This window comes from Pan troglodytes, chromosome 19 (assembly GCF_028858775.2).
Source record: "Pan troglodytes isolate AG18354 chromosome 19, NHGRI_mPanTro3-v2.0_pri, whole genome shotgun sequence".
NCBI lineage: Eukaryota > Metazoa > Chordata > Mammalia > Primates > Hominidae > Pan > Pan troglodytes.
The window spans coordinates 64,442,029-64,459,809 of record NC_072417.2 but is presented as its reverse complement, the minus strand read 5'-3'; the positions used below and the strand labels follow the sequence as shown (position 1 = coordinate 64,459,809).

Sequence of the window (17,781 nt, the reverse complement as noted above, 5' to 3'; positions counted from 1 at the left end):
GACTTCTAAGGTACTCAATAAACATTTGATTCCTACAACCCTATCTTCTCTGCCTTAACTGGCCCATGGGCACTGGGATAAGGGAAGATGAGTAAGCAGTTATGAAGTGCCTGTTACGTACAATGTACGGTCAGAGTCTTTTAAAAATCATAGTAGGGGTAATAATACATATCAAGAACTTACCCTGTGTGGGACCCAGTGCTAAATGTCTTATCAATGTAGCAATTCTATGATAAGAAAAGTTAAAAGACAAAATGATTACCCCGTGGAAATAAGACAAAATGATTACCGTGTCCTTTAAAAGTCATATTAGAGCATTGTGTAAGAAGGAAGAGTCACAGTAGCATTTTTTTCTTTTCTTTTTTTTTTAAACAGGGTCTCACTCTGTCACCCAGGCTGAAGTGCAGTGACAGGACCACGGCTCGTTGCATCTTTGACCTCCTGGGCTCAGCCTCCAGATTAACTGGTACTACAGGAGTGGGCCACCCACACCTGGCTAATTTTCTGAGAGACAGGTTTCACCATGTTGCCCAGGTTGGTCTTGAACTCCTGGGCTCAAGAGATCTGCCCACCTTGGCCTCCCAAACTGCTGGGATTACAGGTGTGAGCCACCACACCCAGCCCACAGGAGCATTCTATTGCCAAACTGAAATGGGGAGGTGGGCAGAGCCATCAAAGAGCAGAGACCTACTGGAGACCCAGGAGCTTCAGGAAGAACCCAGGGCTGGAAAAAGAGAAGCAGTCAATAAATGCACAGGGAGCTTTCACAGTAGGACAAGGAATTCCAGAGGACAAGGGAGAGCAGGCTTGGGGAGAAATGGGGTGAGGGGAAGGCGCTGGCATGAAATACTCCTGGCCAACTTCTACTCACTCTTCTGAACTCAGCTTAAACATGGCTTCCTCAGGAAGACTTCCAGGACCCTTCAGACCAGGTCCTGTTTCCTTGCCCTATGTTCCCAAAGCACTATGCCTTTCTCTTTTGGTCATGTTTGTCCAACTTGTAATTAACTAATCCATGACTTTGCCTCTGTGAGTGCTGGGAATCCAGCGTGAACCACATAGTGCCTAACATCCACAGGAACTCCATTGATTCTCATTGGGTGGATGGGAGGAGGGATGGGTGGGTGGATGGATGATCTGAAAATCCAGATGAGGGCAACAGAAGGAAGATGTTGCATTTGAGGAAGCAAGAGTTTGGGGGAGAACAGGAGGTATATAAAAATAACAGCATATAACCTTACTGGAACTTTTGGGAATTTGATTTTATTTTACAGAAAGCATATAGGCAAGCCTATATATGCTTTCTGAAGAAGAGGTAGGATCTACAATGAGGGAATTTTATCACTGCTTAGGTGTCAATGAGAAAATGCATTTGCCGGCTGCTGGCTAATTCAGTTTCATGGTTTATTTTCAACTCATCATTTTTAAAACTGACTTGAATTTTGTCTACAGCTACCTATAGTTCATCTGTCCTCGTGCCTCAACATTCCCTCTCAAGCTCTTCTTTACAATTTAAACCCCCAAATAGTCCCAATTCCAAATATTCTGACTTGCTGTCCACAAACCATCAAAATACCTCGGAATTTTCATCATGTCTACATTCATACCATGCCTCCAAGACAGCGTCTCACATCTGAAAATGGCACAAAAATCCCTAGTTAGCCCATGTATCTTGATTTGGGACTCAGAAAATGTGCTTTTAGCCCTTACCTCATATTTACTCTGTAAACCAAACATAAAATTCTAAACCCCTCAACTGACTGAATGGACTGCTGCCTCTTGGCCAAGGGCATTTCCAAAATAAACCTGAAAAACTAGTTCAGGCCATGATAGGAAGGGAAGTCGAACATCCCTCATTATACCCTCCTCCCTTTGGAATTCAGGCACAACTGATCAGCATTATCATTAAACAGAGATATTAAGACTGACAAAACAGACTCTTTGTAGCAGTAAGATACCAAATTCCAACCTGACTCTAGTATAGCATCACATGACAGATAGCAGACCCTGAAAGAATTCAAAGTATTTTACCCAAAAATATATTTCTTTGACATATTTTGAAATGGCCCTGCAAAGCTCTCTCTTGTAGGAAAAATCCATATTCTGTAGAGAATCCCCTTCCCTTTCCTGGTCTTTTCTGATCCAGGAGATAGTTAATTGAGAGTCTGGCAGCTTTTTAGGTCTGATAAGAGACATTTGCCATCTATTCTCTCTGAAGCCAGCTACCTGGAGGCTTCATCTGCAATAATAAGAACTTTGGTTTCCACAACCTCTTATCTTAACCCAAATCTTCCTTTTTATTGATTCCAGGTCTTTAGATAATAACTTAACTCTTTCGACCAATTGCCAATCAGAAAATATTTGGTTTTTTTTTTTTTTTGCAGGGGGGATGGTACATGTAGGATATAGTAATGCTTCTTCAAAGGTGTTAGCCTATAAATTGTTAAGTACAATGAGTTCTGAGATCCCCTCCAAAGAACCAATGTATCAGTATGTTCAGCTCCCCTGTTCTTTGTTCCTCATTTTAAAGCTTAACTTCCTCATTCTTTACATCTCCTCGTCCCTAGTTTCAGTAAACAACCCCCTCCTAGCCTCTATCACCTGCTCTGACCTTAATCACCCTTGGTCACCTGCTCTGACCTTAGTCATCCTTGGTCACCTGCTCTGTTCTTAGTCATCTTGTACCTGTTCTGTAACTGTCTTTCCTGCCAAACTACTCTCCCTGCCACTCCAGCTCGTACCCCTGCTCTCTTTAAAATAGCCCACTGGAATTAGCTTAGACTGTGTGATCCAACCCTAGCCAAAGGGGAACGACACAGCAGTAGGGGCTACCTGTGTCAGGGATAAGAACCCCTTCCACTCCCTTGTGCTCTCACCATTGCTCCATCTGCAAAACGCACCCTTCTATAGAAGTAAAATTGCCTTGCTGAGAAAAATTCATGTTTGAGTGCTATTTCTTTTGCGGCACCATAAATTTATTTCTAACAGTGCAGGAGGAAAGACAAGAGCTCACTCTGTTACCCAGGCTGGAGTGCAGTGGCTCACTGAAGCCTCAAATTCCTGGGATCGAGCTATCCTCCCACCTCCCACATAGCTGAGACTACAGACATGCACCATCGCACATGGCTAATTTTTAAAATTTTTTGTAGAGACAAGGTCTCACTATGTTGCCTAGGCTGGTCTCGAACTCCTGGGCTCAAGCAATCCTCCCACTTCAGCCTCCCAAAGTGCTGGGATTACAGGCATAAGCCACCATGCCCAAGCTAGAAAATCTTTGAATCCACCTACAAGCTAGAAACCCTCCAGCCCTTCAAGTTGTCCAGGCATTCCAGACCGAACCAATGTATACCTTACATGTATACACACTGATGTCTGCCTGTATCTGAGACAGGTCTCAGTTAATTTAGAAAGTTTATTCTGCCGGCCGGGTGCGGTGGCTCACGCCTGTAATCCCAGCACTTTGGGAGGCTGAGGCGGGCGGATCACCTGAGGTCAGGAGTTTGAGACCAGCCTCAACATGGAGAAACCCCGTCTCTACTAAAGATACAAAATTAGCCAGGCATAGTGGTGCATGTCTGTAATCTCAGCTACTCGGGAGGCTGAGGCAGGAGAATTGCTTGAACCCGGGAGGCGGAGGTTGCGGTAAGCCGAGATCATGCCATTGCACTCCAGCCTGGGCAACAAGAGTGAAACTCTGTCTCAAAAAAAAAAAAAGAAAGAAAGAAAGTTTATTTTGCCAAAGTTGAGGATGCACACCCACGACACAGCCTCAGGAGGTCCTGACAACATGTGCCCTAAGTGATTGGGGCATAGCTTGGTTTTACACATTGTAGAGAGACATCAGACTTCAATCAGTATATGTAAGAGGTACACATTGGTTCTGTCCAGAAAGGCAGGATAACTTGAAGCAGGGAGGGGGCTTCCAGGTCACAGGTCGGTGAGAGACAAATGGTTGCATTCTTTTGAGTTTCTGATTAGCCTTTCCAAAGGAGGCAATCAGATGTGCATTTATCTCAGTGAGAAGAGGGATGACTTTGAATAGAATGGGAGGCAGGATTGCCCTAAGTGGTTCCCAGTTTGACTTTTCCCTTTAGCTTAGTGATTTGGGGGCCCCAAGATTTATTTTCCTTTCACATTTCCCCGCTTTTCTTTTGAAAAGCTTTGGGAGAAAGCATATTAGAAGGAAATGAATCTCTGGTCTCAGGTTTCATCTGATCTCTCATGGCTAGGACAGTTTATTCCTAGATGGTAGGTCCCAAGTTATCAGGAAAGTTCACCTTTAGCAGGCTGGGAAGTCTCATGTCCTAGGAAGAGAAAATAGGGGGAAAATGGTGAAAAACAACAAAAAACAAAAGAACAATCCTGGAAAATTGATATAGGCCACATTACTCTGAAGTCCATACATCAGTAAGCAGGTAAGAAAGTGGCTTATATATGTATATGGTTGCTGTTATTTTCTTCTGACGTTTAAGTTGTCTAGCTTCAGTTTGCAGAGTTTTAAGAAAGCACAGCTTAGTTTTCAGTTATTTCACGTTAGGAAAATGGTGGGGGGGGAAGGAAAAGAAAAAAGAAAAAAATGGAAAACATTATTTTGGAGACTTGTAGCCAGGAAAAATTAGAATTGAGTCCAAACTGTAGAAAATAATAAAAACTGAAAAATATTAGGCAAGACTAGAATCTAACAACAGATGTATTATAGTTTTTGAAATATAATTTTTCTCTCTCCTGTTACCAATTTTTACAAAAGACAAATCATTGTAGGACCAATTTGCTTTATTATACTTGGCTAGGCTATTTCTATAAAGTGAAGCAAGAATAATTATTTTTCACATAGGCTTTTAAAATTGGCTTTGATGGAACTTTGTTCCACAGAAGGAATCTCAGATAAGACTTTTTAAAGCCAAGCCCAGTCATGGATTTGTACCATCGAATACCTATGAGTTGAGTAAATTCCTCTCTTCTTGAGGTCCCAAGATAACTTGGGGCTCCTGGGCCTGTCAGAAAGTGATATTCTTTACTTACCACAGATCAGGAACCCTATTCAGGAACTGTGTAGGCATGCTATGCAGCCAGTTTTCTTCTAAGGGGTTTTTATTGGCTCTATAAGTCAAGTTTGATTCCTTAAAGAAAAGCACGCCATTCCAGTCAAGCCTTTGGTAAAACAACCAGTTTCTCCAATTCCGTCCTGTTACAAATGAAAACAGATTCTTATTGCACTTATGCAAATAACTGTACGGCCATAAGTTAGGAATACTCTCAAAAAGTTTCCAAATTCTGGAGAAATCAGGTAGCAAGAAGCAAATATGCTCTAAATTTTGTTCATAGGAGTATACTTTACTTAATTATTAAACACTAGCCCAAAAGAAGTTTCCTTTACTCTGAAAAACAAAACAAAGGATCAGCAACATTTTAAGCAAAAACTAAAAAGATTACTCCAGTCTTCTATTAGTTCAGTCCACTCAGTTAATTCCTGTTCTGCTTAATACTCATGAATATTTCAGCTCTCCATGAGTCCTGCCATTTTTCCTCTATTCTGATGTCACAATCTCCAAAGTAATCAGAAGCCTGCATTCAAGAACACCTGTTAGAGTTTTATAGCTAATCAGCTATAAAACCACTTCCTAAAGAGGACCAAAACAAGACAACAATTGTCTGTGGATGGCAAAAAGTTTTAAGGCAGCCATAGTCAAAGACACAATTGACAAGGAATTACCTCTGTGGCACATAATAATTTAACATAACAATTATAATTATTCCTGATAACATACACTAAGTCAATCAGAATTATAGGAGTTTCCCATAATTTTGGAACACATACCAATAATATACAAATACAGCCCAAAGAAAGCCAAAAACCATTTCATATTTGACAATGCTTCCTGTATAATTTTTATACCAAATAAGCCAAATTATGTCATTTTTGGACTTTAGGGAAATGAATATCTTAAAGGAATATTTATGTCAGAAAAAGTCATAATTTATAATTTGATTTTGGAAAGTTCATCAGATATCAGAGGTTTAAAACACTTGATATCACAAAATAGGATCACAGGTCATTGTAAAATAAGTCATTCATTTAACCAAACTGATAACTCAAGGATTTCAAAAAAAGGCAAAAACCTTCGGTCTTCAAGAAACTTAATTTTCCAAACAATAAGCCCTAATAAAAAGAACATGAAGACAATTAGATTTTCAAATTGTTATAAATTATAGAATTTTAATATTGACCATAAGATGTAACATGAATAAGCCTTTTACAATCGTTATAAGTTTTATTAAGAAGTCAGTTAATGCTTCAAGAAAACATTGTTAATCTGACAAAGGGGCCCATATGCTGGTCTTGCATCAGTGTACCTTTCACATTAATGGTTAATTTATAGAGCAACTGAACTTATTTTCTCTCTCAAAATCAGCCCTTATAATCTCATGCACCTACCTTTTCCACAATAGCCCCTGGGCCCTGAGGAGTTGAATAACTTTAATTTCTGGCCCTGTGTCTCAGGAACACAGTTTATTTTGATTGGCATCTTCTACCAGGCCAGAAGACGAGGCCTTAATTATTACCAGTGTTTAAGATTTACAAAGACATAGTGTACTTTTTATTTTTTAATTTTATTCTTTTGAGGCAGAGTTTTGCCCTTGTTGCCCAGGCTGGAGTGCAATGGCGCGATCTTGGCTCGCTACAACCTCCGCCTCCTGGGTTCAAGCAATTCTCCTGCCTCAGCCTCCCAAATAACTGGGATTACAGATGCACACCACCACACCCAGCTAATTTTTGTATTTTTAGTAAAGATGGGGTCTCACCATGTTGGCAGGCTGGTCTTAAACTCTTGACCTCAGGTGATCTACCTGTCTAGGCCTCCCAAAATATTGAGATTACAGGTGTGAGCCACCGTGCCTGGCCTGGTGTCCTTTTTAGACCCAGGTGTCAAAGCCCTGTAACTCAATGTCACAAGGACTTTAAAAGCACATACAGAAAGATACACAGGTGTAATAATCTTAATTTAATTTAATTTAATTTTTTTGAGACAGAGTCTCACCCTATTGCCCAGGCTGGAGTACAGTGGCATGATCTCAGCTCACTGCAACCTCTGCCTCCCAGGTTCAAGCAATTCTCCTGCCTCAGCCTCCCGAGTAGCTGGGATTACAGGCGCACACCACCAGGTCCGGCTAATTTTTGTATTTTTAGTAGAGACAGAGGTTCACCACATTGGCCAGGCTGGTCTCAAACTCCTGACCTCATGATCCACCCAACTCAGCCTCCCAAAGTCCTGGGATTACAGGCGTGAGCCACTGCACCCAGCCAATAATCTTAATTTTAACAGAAACTTTTCATGCCTGTAATCCCGGCAATTTGGGAGGCCAAGGCGGGCAGATCACGAGGTCAGGAATCAAGATCTCCCAGCCAACATGGGGAAACCCCATGTCTACTAAAAATACAAAAATTAGCTGGATGTGGTGGCGCATGCCTGTAATCCCAGCTACTCGGGAGGCTGAGGCAAAAGAATCACTAAACCAGGGAGTCGGAGGTTGCAGTGAGCCAAGATCGCACCACTGTGCTCCAGCCTGGCAACAGAGTGAGACTCTGTCTCAAAAAAAAAAAAAAAAAAAAAAAAAACTTTTTTAATCTCAGTTTTTTTCTAATCAAACCAAAACTTAATAATAATGGCATGCGAATTATTTCAATAACACATAAAATCTGTTAAGCCAGTTACCAAAAGGCAAAAGAAAAGACCTTCTGCACTGCACAGAATATTATGTTGGAAGAAAACATTTGCTTTAGACCTTTAAGGAAACATTGTTAGCATAAGGCCACAACAAACAGAACCTGAGGGGGGCGGAAAAAACTTAAGCTGAAAATGGTTTGAAGAAGAGTGTTATTATTTCATGCCTTTTAAAGGGGGAGAGAAAACCAAAAATGGCAAGATGCAATAAAACTTGAACTTTGGGTTAAAAAAATTAAAATCTCTTAAGAATAAATCAGTCCCTTAAGAAAATTTCATTGTTCTGGCCAGACACAGTGGCTCATGCTTGTAATCCCAGCAATTTGGGAGGCCAAGGTGGGTGGATCATCTGAGGTCAGGAGTTCAAGACCAGCCTGGCCAACGTGGTGAAACCCCATCTCTACTAAAAATGCAAAAATTAGTTGGGTGTGATGGCAAGTGCCTGTAATCCCAGCTACTCAGGAGGCTGAGGCAGGGGAATCACATGAAGCCAAGAGGCGGAGGTTTCAGTGAGCCAAGATTGTGCCACTGCACTCCAGCCTGGGCAAAAGAGTGAGACTCTGTCTCAAAAAAAAAAAAAAAATTTTATTGTTCTAACCAATTTTTTAGTGTATAAGAGTTTTTTTTTTAATATCAAACCCAATCTCTAGAAAGGCCATTATATTTTCCCTTTAATTATAGACAACTTGATCATATAAATGCTTTTGGTATTTTTTAAAAATACTCATATAGAGGATCCATGACATGCTGGGACTTTCTGGTTTGTCCTGAACATCTCTCTCTCTTTTTTTTTTTTTTTTTGGAGACGGAGTTTCACTCTTGTTGCCCAGGCTGGAGTGCAGTGGCAAAATCTCGGCTCACTGCAATCTCCGCCTCCCGGGTTCAAGCAATTCTCCTGCCTCGGCCTCCCAAGTAGCTGGGAGTACAGGCGCACACCACCACACCCAGCTAATTTTTTGTATTTTTAGTAGGGACAGGGTTTCAACATGTTGGCCAGGCTGGTCTCGAACTCCTGAACTCAGGTGATCCACCCGCCTCAGCCTCCCAAAGTGCTGGCATTTAGAGGCATGAGCCACTGCGCCCGGCCTGAACATCTCTCTTTCTTAAACGACCAGTCATTTTATTCTAGGACTAAATTTACCATACAAGATTCTTTCTCATATGAAATCATTTCTCTTGGCTGGGCATGGTGGCTCACACCTATAATCCCAGCACTTTGGGAGGCTGAGGCAGGTGGATCATTTGAGCTTGGGAGTTTGAGATGAGCCTGGCCAACATGATGAAACCCCATCTCTACTAAAAATACAAAAATTAGCTGGGTATGGTGGCATGCACCTGTAATCCCAGCTACTTGGGAGGCTGAGGCAGGAGAATTGCTTGAACCCAGGAGACACAGGTTGCAGTGAGCCAAATTTTGTCACTGCACTCTAGCTGGGCGACAGAATGAGACTCTGTCTGAAAAGAAAAAAAAAATCATTTCTCTTTAAGCTTTCCTACCAAAAAATACCTCTTTATTTCTATAACTTTCTTTTTTTGTTTGTTTTTTGAGCAGGGTCTCACTCTGTCACCAAGGCTGGAATTCAGCGGCACAATCTCAGCTCACTACAACCTCTGCCACTGGGATTCAAACGATTATCCTGCCTCAGCCTCCCGAGTAGCTGAGATTACAGGTGCACACCACCACATCTGGCTAATTTTTGTATTTTTAGTAAAGATGAGGTTACACCATATTGCCCAGGCTGGTCTCGAACTCCTGGCCTCAAGTGATTCACCTGTGTCAGCCTCCCGAAGTGCTGGGATTACAGGCGTAAGGAACCGTGCCGGGCCTTTATTTCTATAACTTTCTTTACATCTCTCTTATTTCCTGGTTCCTTTTACCTTGCTTATACATAACCTTTAAATAAGCATTGAATTAGACAAAAAATATTCACCTTTTTCAAAACAAATCTTTTTTTAAGAAGGAATGTTTTCCTACCATATATTTTTATTGGAAAATACCCAAATAATGAAATATCTATTATTTAACATAAGTTTAGATTCTAAATTATGACAAGTTTGTCTACAAGTATTTCTGCCATTACATTTACCTAATTATTTTATTTTGTTTACCTAGATTATTTATGAAAACTGCAATAGTCATCATTTAAAGTTATGAAACCGCCATTGCAAAATTATAACTGAGACAGTGAAAAAGATATGATTTAATCCATCTTGCTTCTAACTGCCAAGATGTCCTTGTTCATTCCTGGGCATAGGCAAAACTAACTTTGGGAGGATCTTAGTTTATACTTTAGCTTTTGTGATGGTTAATACTGAGTGTCAACTTGATTGGATTGAAGGATACAAAGTATTGATCCTGGGTGTGTCTGTGAGGGTGTTGCCAAAGGAGATTAACATTTAAGTCAGTGAGCTGGGAAAGGCAGACCCACCCTTAATCTGGGTGGGCACAATCTAATCAACTGCCAGCTCGGCTAGAATAGAAGCAGGCAGAAAAATGTAAAAAGAGAGACTGGCTTAGCCTCCCAGCCTACATCTTTCTCCCGTGCTGGATGCTTCCTACCCTTGAAAATTGGACTCCAAGTTCTTCAGTTTTGGAAGTCGAACTGACCCTCCTTGTTCCTCAGCCTGGAGATGGCCTATTGTGGGACCTTGTGATTGTGTGAGTTAACACTTAATATGAACTCCCCTTTACATATATATAAATATATATATTATATGTATTATATAAATATATGTATATTTATATATTCCATTAATTCTATCTCTCTAAAGAACCCTGATTAATACAGCTTTGAAACAAAGACAATAACAGTCCTTTCCCAAAACAGACCTCCTTCCTGCCTGTACACTACACTGCCTAAAGCCACAAGATTAGAGGTTACAGTATTTTAGTAAGTAATTCAAGATGTAGCTATCTTCATTAGACCAATGTCAATGTCTTCTTTATTAAAAATTATACAAGCAAAGATCATTCTGTTTGGGACTGGATTTATAGTTTTGTAACCCCTATACCAAAATTTTGACACCTTATAGTATTTGGCAGGGATAAGTGTGAAATTGCTTGAACAATAAATACAAACAAAAGTGCATGCTGGCAATTCTTAAAACATTTCTAATATTACTTTACCAATAATTTTAAAGCCAGCTTATTTATTAAAGATTTTACTTAAGTCACATAAACTTGAAAAAGCATTTGACTAGTCTTTCCATTTTTTCTGATAAAGTATTTGATTTAATTGCTTTTATTTTTCTTTAAGCCACTTAATTAGAGCTTTTTTATTATTATACTTTAAATTCTAGGGTACATGTGCACAACATGCAGGTTTGTTACATAGGTATACATGTGCCATGTTGGTCTGCTGCACCCATCAACTCGTCATTTACATTAGGTATTTCTCCTAATGCTATCCATCCCCCACACCCAAACAGGCCCCAGTGTGTGATGTTCCCCGCCCTGTGTCCAAGTGTTCTCATTGTTCAATTTCCACCTATGAGTGAGAACATGTGGTGTTTGGTTTTCTCTCCTTGTGATAGTTTGCTGAGAATGATGGTTTCCACCTTCATCCATGTCCCTGCAAAGGACATCAACTCATCCTTTTTTGTGGTAGCATAGTATTCCATGGTGTATATGTGCCACATTTTCTTAATCCAGTCTATCATTGATGGACATTTGGGTTGGTTCCAAGTCTTTGCTATTGTGAATAGTGCTGCAATAAACACACATGTGTATGTGTCTTTATAGTAGCATGATTTATAATCCTTTGGTTATATACCCAGTAATGGGATTGCTGGGTCAAATGGTATTTCTAGTTCTAGATCTTTGAGGAATTGCCACACTGACTTGTACAATGGTTGAACTAATTTACACTCCCACCAACAGTGTAAAAGTGTTCCTATTTCTCCATATCCTCTCCAGCATCTATTGTTTTCTGACTTTTTAATGATCACCATTCAGATGGTATCTTATTGTGGTTTTGATTTGCATTTCTCTGATGACCAGTGATGATGAGCATTTTTTCACATGTCTGTTGGCTGCATAAATGTCTTCTTTTGAGAAGTGTCTGTTCATATCCTTGGCCCACTTTTTGATAGGGTTGTTATTTTCTTGTAAATTTGTTTAAGTTCTTTGTAGATTCTGGATATTAGCCCTTTGTCAGATGGGTAGCTGGAAAATTTTTCTTTCATTCTGTAGGTTGCCTGTTCTCTTCTGATGGTAGTTTATTTTGCTGTGCAGAAGCTCTTTAGTTTAATCAGATCCCATTTGTCTATTTTGGCTTTTGATGCCATGGCTTTTGGTGTTTTAGTCATAAAGTCTTTGCCCATGCCTATGTCCTGAATGGTGATGCCTAGGTTTCCTTCTAGGGTTTTTTACGGTTTTAGTTCTAAAATTTAAGTCTTTAATCCATCTTGAATTAATTTTTATGTCAGGTGTAAGGAAGGGATCCAGTTTCAGCTTTCTACATAAGGCTACCCAGTTTTCCCAGCAACATTTATTAAATAGGAAATCCTCTCCCCATTTCTTGTTTTTGTCAGGTTTGTCAAAGATCAGATGGTTGTAGATGTGTGGTGTTATTTCTCAGGCCTCTGTTCCCTTCCATTGGTCTATATCTCTGTTTTGGTACCAGTACCATGCTGTTTTGGTTACTGTAGCCTTATAGTATAGTTTGAAGTCAGGTAGCATGATGCCTCCAGCTTTGTTCTTTTTGCTTAGGATGTCTTGGCTATGTGGGCTCTTTTTTGGTTCCATATGAACTTTAAAGTAGTTTTTTCCAATTCTGTGAAGAAAGTCATTGGTAGCTTGATGGGGATGGCATTGAATCTATAAATTATCTTGGGCAGTATGGCCATTTTCACAATACTGATTCTTCCTGTCCATGAGCATGGAATGTTCCTCCATTTGTTTGTGTCCTCTTTTATTTTGTTGAGCAGTGGTTTGTAGTTCTTCTTGAAGAGGTCCTTCACATCCCTTGTAAGTTGAATTCCTAGGTATTATATTCTCTTTGTAGCAATTGTGAATGGGAGTTCACTCATGATTTGGCTGTCTGTCTGTTACTGGTGTATAGGAATGCTTGTGATTTTTGCACATTGATTGTGTATCCTGAGACTTGGCTGAAGTTGCTTATCAGCTTAAGGAGATTTTGAACTGAGACGATGGGGTTTTCTAAATATACAATCATGTCATCTGCAAACAGGGACAATTTGACTTCCTCTTTTCCTAATTGAATACCCTTTATTTCTTTCTCTTGCCTGATTGCCCTGGCCAGAACTTCCAACACTATGTTGAATAGGAGTGGTGAGAGAGGGCATCCCTGTCTCGTGCCAGTTTTCAAAGGGATTGCTCCCAGTTTTTGCCCATTCAGTATGATATTGGCTGTGGGTTTGTCATAAACAGCTCTTATTATTTTGAGATATGTTCAATCAATACCTAGTTTATTGAGAGTTTTTAGCATGAAGGGCTGTTGAATTTTGTTGAAGGCTTTTTCTGCATCTATTGAGATAATCATGTGGTGTTTGTCATTGGTTCTGTTTATGTGATAGATTACATGTATTGATTTGTATATGTTGAACCAGCATTGCATCCCAGGGATGAAGCTGACTTCATCGTTGTGGATAAGCTTTTTGATGAGCTGCTGGATTTGGTTTGCCAGTATTTTACTGAGTATTTTCACATTGACGTTCATCAGGGATATTGGTTTAAAATTCTTGGGGGGATTCCCTTTTTCTATTGATTGGAATACTTTCAGAAGGAATGGTACCAGCTCCTCTTTGTACCTCTGGTAGAATTTGGCTGTGAATCCATCTGGTCCTGGACTTTTTTTGGTTGGTAAGCTATTAATTATTGCCTCAATTTCAGAGCCTGTTATTGGTCTATTCAGAAATTCAACTTCTTCCTGGTTTAGTCTTGGGAGGGTGTATGTGTCCAGGAATTCATCCATTTCTTCTAGATTTTCTAGTTTATTTGTGTAGAGGTGTTTATAGTATTCTCTGATGGTAGTTTGTATTTCTGTGGGACTGGTGATGATATCCCCTTTATTATTTTTTATTGTGTCTATTTGATTCCTGGTGATATCCCCTTTATCATTTTTTATTGTGTCTATTTGATTCTTCTCTCTTTTCTTCTTTATTAGTCTTGCTAGCAGTCTATCAATTTTGCTGATCTTTTCAAAAAAACAGCTCATGGATTCATTGATTTTTTTGAAGGGTTTTTTGTGTGTCTATCTCCTTCAGTTCTTCTCTGATCTTAGTTATTTCTTGCCTTCTGCTAGCTTTTGAATTTGTTTGCTCTTGCAGATTCTCTAGTTCTTTTAATCGTGATGTTAGGGTGTCAATTTTAGATCTTTCCTGCTTTCTCTTGTGGGCATTTAGTGCTATAAATTTCCCTCTACACACTGCTTTAAATGTGTCCCAGAGATTCTGGTATGTTGTGTCTTTGTTCTCATTGGTTTCAAACAACATCTTTATTTCTACCTTCATTTCATTATTACCCAGTAGTCATTCAGGAGCAGGTTGTTCAGTTTCCATGTAGTTGTGCAGTTTTGAGTGAGTTTCTCAATCCTGAATTCTAGTTTGATTGCACTGTGGTCTGAGAGACAGTATGTCATAATTTCTGTTCTTTTACATTTGCTGAGGAGTGCTTTACATCCAACTACGTGGTCAATTTTGGAATAAGTGCGATGTGGTGCTGAGAAGAATGTATATTCTGTTGATTTAGAGGGGAGAGTTCTGTAGATGTCTATTAGGTCTGCTTGGTGTAGAGCTGAGTTCAAGTCCTGGATATCCTTGTTAACCTTCTGTCTCATTGATCTGTTTACTATTGACAGTGGGGTATTAAAGTCTCCCATTATTATTGTGTGGGAGTCTAAGTCTCTTTGTAGGTCTCTAAGGACTTGCTTTATGAATCTGGGTGCTCCTGTATTGGGTGCATATATATTTAGGAAAGTTAGCTCTTCTTGTTGAATTGATCCCTTTACCATTATGAAATGCCCTTCTTTGTCTTTTTTGATCTTTGTGGGTTTAAAGTCTGTTTTATCAGAGACTAGGATTGCAACCCCTGCTTTTTTTTCCTTTCCATTTGCTCGGTAGATCTTCCTCCATCCCTTTATTTTGAGCCTATATGTGTCTCTGCACGTGAGATGGATCTCCTAAATACAGCACACTGATGGGTCTTGACTCTTTATCCAATTTGCCAGTCTGTGTCTTTTAATTGGGGCATTTAGCCCATTTACATTTAAGGTTAATATTGTTATGTGTGAATTTGATCCTGTCATTATGATGTTAGCTAGTTATTTTGCCCATTAATTGATGCAGTTTCTTCATAGCATTGATGGTCTTTACAATTTGGCATGTTTTTGCAGTGGCTGGTACCGGTTGTTCCTTTCCATGTTTAGTGCTTCCTTCAGGAGTTCTTGTAAGGCAGGCCTGGTGGTGACAAAAATCTCTCAGCATTTGCTTGTCTGTAGAGGATTTTATTTATCTTTCATTTATGAAGCTTAGTTTGGCTGGATATGAAATTCTGTGTTGAAAATTCTTTTAAGAATGTTGAATATTGGCCCCCACTCTCTTCTGGCTTGTAGAGTTTCTGCCAAGAGATCCACTGTTAGTCTGATGGGCTTCCCTTTGTGGGTAACCCGACCTTTCTCTCTGGCTGCCCTTAACATTTTTCCCTGCATTTCAACCTTGGTGAATCTGACAATTATATGTCTTGGGGTTGCTCTTCTTGAGGAGTATCTTTTTGGTGTTCTCTGTATTTCCTGAATTTGAATGTTGGCCTGCCTTGCTAGGTTGGGGAAGTTCTCCTGGACAATATCCTAAAGAGTGTTTTCCAACTTGGCTCCATTCCCCCCGTCACTTTCAAATACACCAATCAAACGTAGATTTGGTCTTTTCACATAGTCCCATATTTCTTGGAGGCTTTGTTCATTTCTTTTTACTCTTTTTTCTCTAATCTTGTCTTCTTGCTTTATTTCATTAATTTGATCTTCAATCACTGACATCCTTTCTTCCACTTGATCGAATTGGCTATTGAAGCTTGTGCACGCATCACGAAGCTCTCATGCCATGGTTTTCAGCTCCATCAGGTCATTTAAGGTATTCTCTACACTGTTTATCCTAGTTAGCCATTCCTCTAACCTTTTTTCAAGGTTTTTAGCTTCCTTGCAATGGTTTAGAACACGCTCCTTTAGCTCAGAGAAGTTTGTTATTACCGACCTTCTGAAGCCTACTTCTGTCAACTCATCGAAGTCATTTTCCGTCCAGCTTTGTTCTGTTGCTGGTGAGGAGATGGGATCATTTGGAGGAGAAGAGGCACTCTGGTTTTTTGAGTTTTCAGCTTTTCTGCTCTGGTTTCTCCCCATCTTTGTGGTTTTATCTACCTTTGGTCTTTGATGTTGGTGACCTACAAATGGGGTTTGGGTGTGGATGTCCTTTTTGTCGATATTTACGCTATTCCTTCCTGTTTGTTAGTTTTCCTTCTAACAGTCAGGTCCTTCAGCTGCAGGTCTGTTGGAGTTTGCTGGAGGTCCACTTCAGACCCTGTTTGCCTGGGTATCACCAGCACAGGCTGTACAACGGTAAATATTGCAGAACAGCAAATACTGCTGCCTGATCCTTCATCTGAAAGATTTGTCCCAGAGGAGCACCCACCTGTATGAGGTGTCTGTCGGCCCCTACTGGGAGGTGTCTCCCAGTTAGGCTACACAGGGATCAGACACCCACTTGAGGAGGCAGTCTGTCCATTCTCAGGGCTCAAACACCATGCTGCGAGAACCACTGTTCTCTTCCGAGGTGTCAGACAGGGACGTTTAAGATTGCAGAAGTTTCTGCTGCCCTTTATTCAGCTATGCCCTGCCCACAGAGGTGGAGTCTGTAGAGGCAGTAGGCCTTGCTGAGCTGTGGTGGGCTCCACCCAGTTTGAGTTTCCCGGCCGCTTTGTTTACCTAATCAAACCTCAGCAATGGCGGATACCCCTCTCCCCACCAGCCTGCAGCCTCGCAGATCTATCTCAGACTGCTGCGCTAGCCTTAAGCAAGGCTCCGTGGGTATGAGTCCCACCGAGCCAGGCATGGGAGAGAATCTCCTTGTCTGCCGGTTGCTAAAACTTTGGGAAAAGTGCAGTATTTGGGTGGGAGTGTCCCGTTTTTTCCAGGTACAGTCTGTCACAGCTTCCCTTGGCTAGGAAAGGGAAATCCCCAGACCCCTCGCGCTTCCTGGGTGAGGCAACGCCCTGCCCTGCTTCCGCTCACCCTCCATGGGCTGCACCCACTGTTCAACCAGTACCAGTGAGATGAACTAGGTATCTCAGTTGGAAATGCAGAAATCACCCATCTTCTGTGTCGATCACTCTGGGAGCTGCAGACCAGAGCTGTTCCTATTCAGCCATCTTGGAATGAAAATTAGAGCTTTTATATATTTTTAGTAGTGAAACATTGTGTACACAATACATAATTACATAGACGTATTAGGCATACCAGTAGAAGTACATCTTATAGATTCATAAGACCTACTTTTTTTTTTTCCTGTCTTAGACTTGCAAACTCTTCATAACCTGTTTCATTACCCTGGCAGTTGTCAGCTAAATTGCCTTAAATCTGCATATCGAAGGAAACAACTCTTAGGTGAAAAATCAGGTAACAAAATTTACATCTCAAGGTACAGAGAGAAAAAGTCTGGTGATGCTAGAGTGAGATTAAAGATAGATGCCAAATCAAACATAAAATTATAGAAATCTATCATAGGATTGTATAAGGAAACCAATTTTATTTAGATATGGACTATCTGCCTTTTAAGTGGATCTCTGATCTCTGGGCAGAGCCCACACTGAATCCTGGATCTCCAAAACGGGAGAATTACTATGAGGCTAGACCTCATGCTTTTCCAGTGCACTCAAAAAAAATTTTTTTAACAAAGACATTTCTAAGTGTCTAAACTACATTCTTCCTTAGCAACCCAAGAGTTGCCTCTGTTGCAATAACTATTTTAGTTAAAAAAATCAGGTAACACAATACAAAAGCAAGCAGTTTGAGAGCTGAGACGAACTTGTCTGTTTACACTCTTTGGA

At 40.4% G+C, this 17,781-nt stretch overlaps 1 protein-coding gene across 1 annotated transcript in view; it reads right to left on the bottom strand.

The window, feature by feature from the left end:
• Positions 1 to 5,078: 5,078 nt before the first annotated feature.
• The window catches only part of UTP18 (UTP18 small subunit processome component), a 56,868-nt gene continuing 44,165 nt past the window's right edge, over positions 5,079 to 17,781 (bottom strand). Inside the window, exon 13 of the mRNA XM_054671201.2 lies at positions 5,079 to 5,185. Within this exon, the coding sequence (XP_054527176.1) occupies positions 5,146 to 5,185 (40 nt within the window). The 3' untranslated portion in view covers positions 5,079 to 5,145. The remainder of the gene's footprint in view (positions 5,186 to 17,781) is intronic.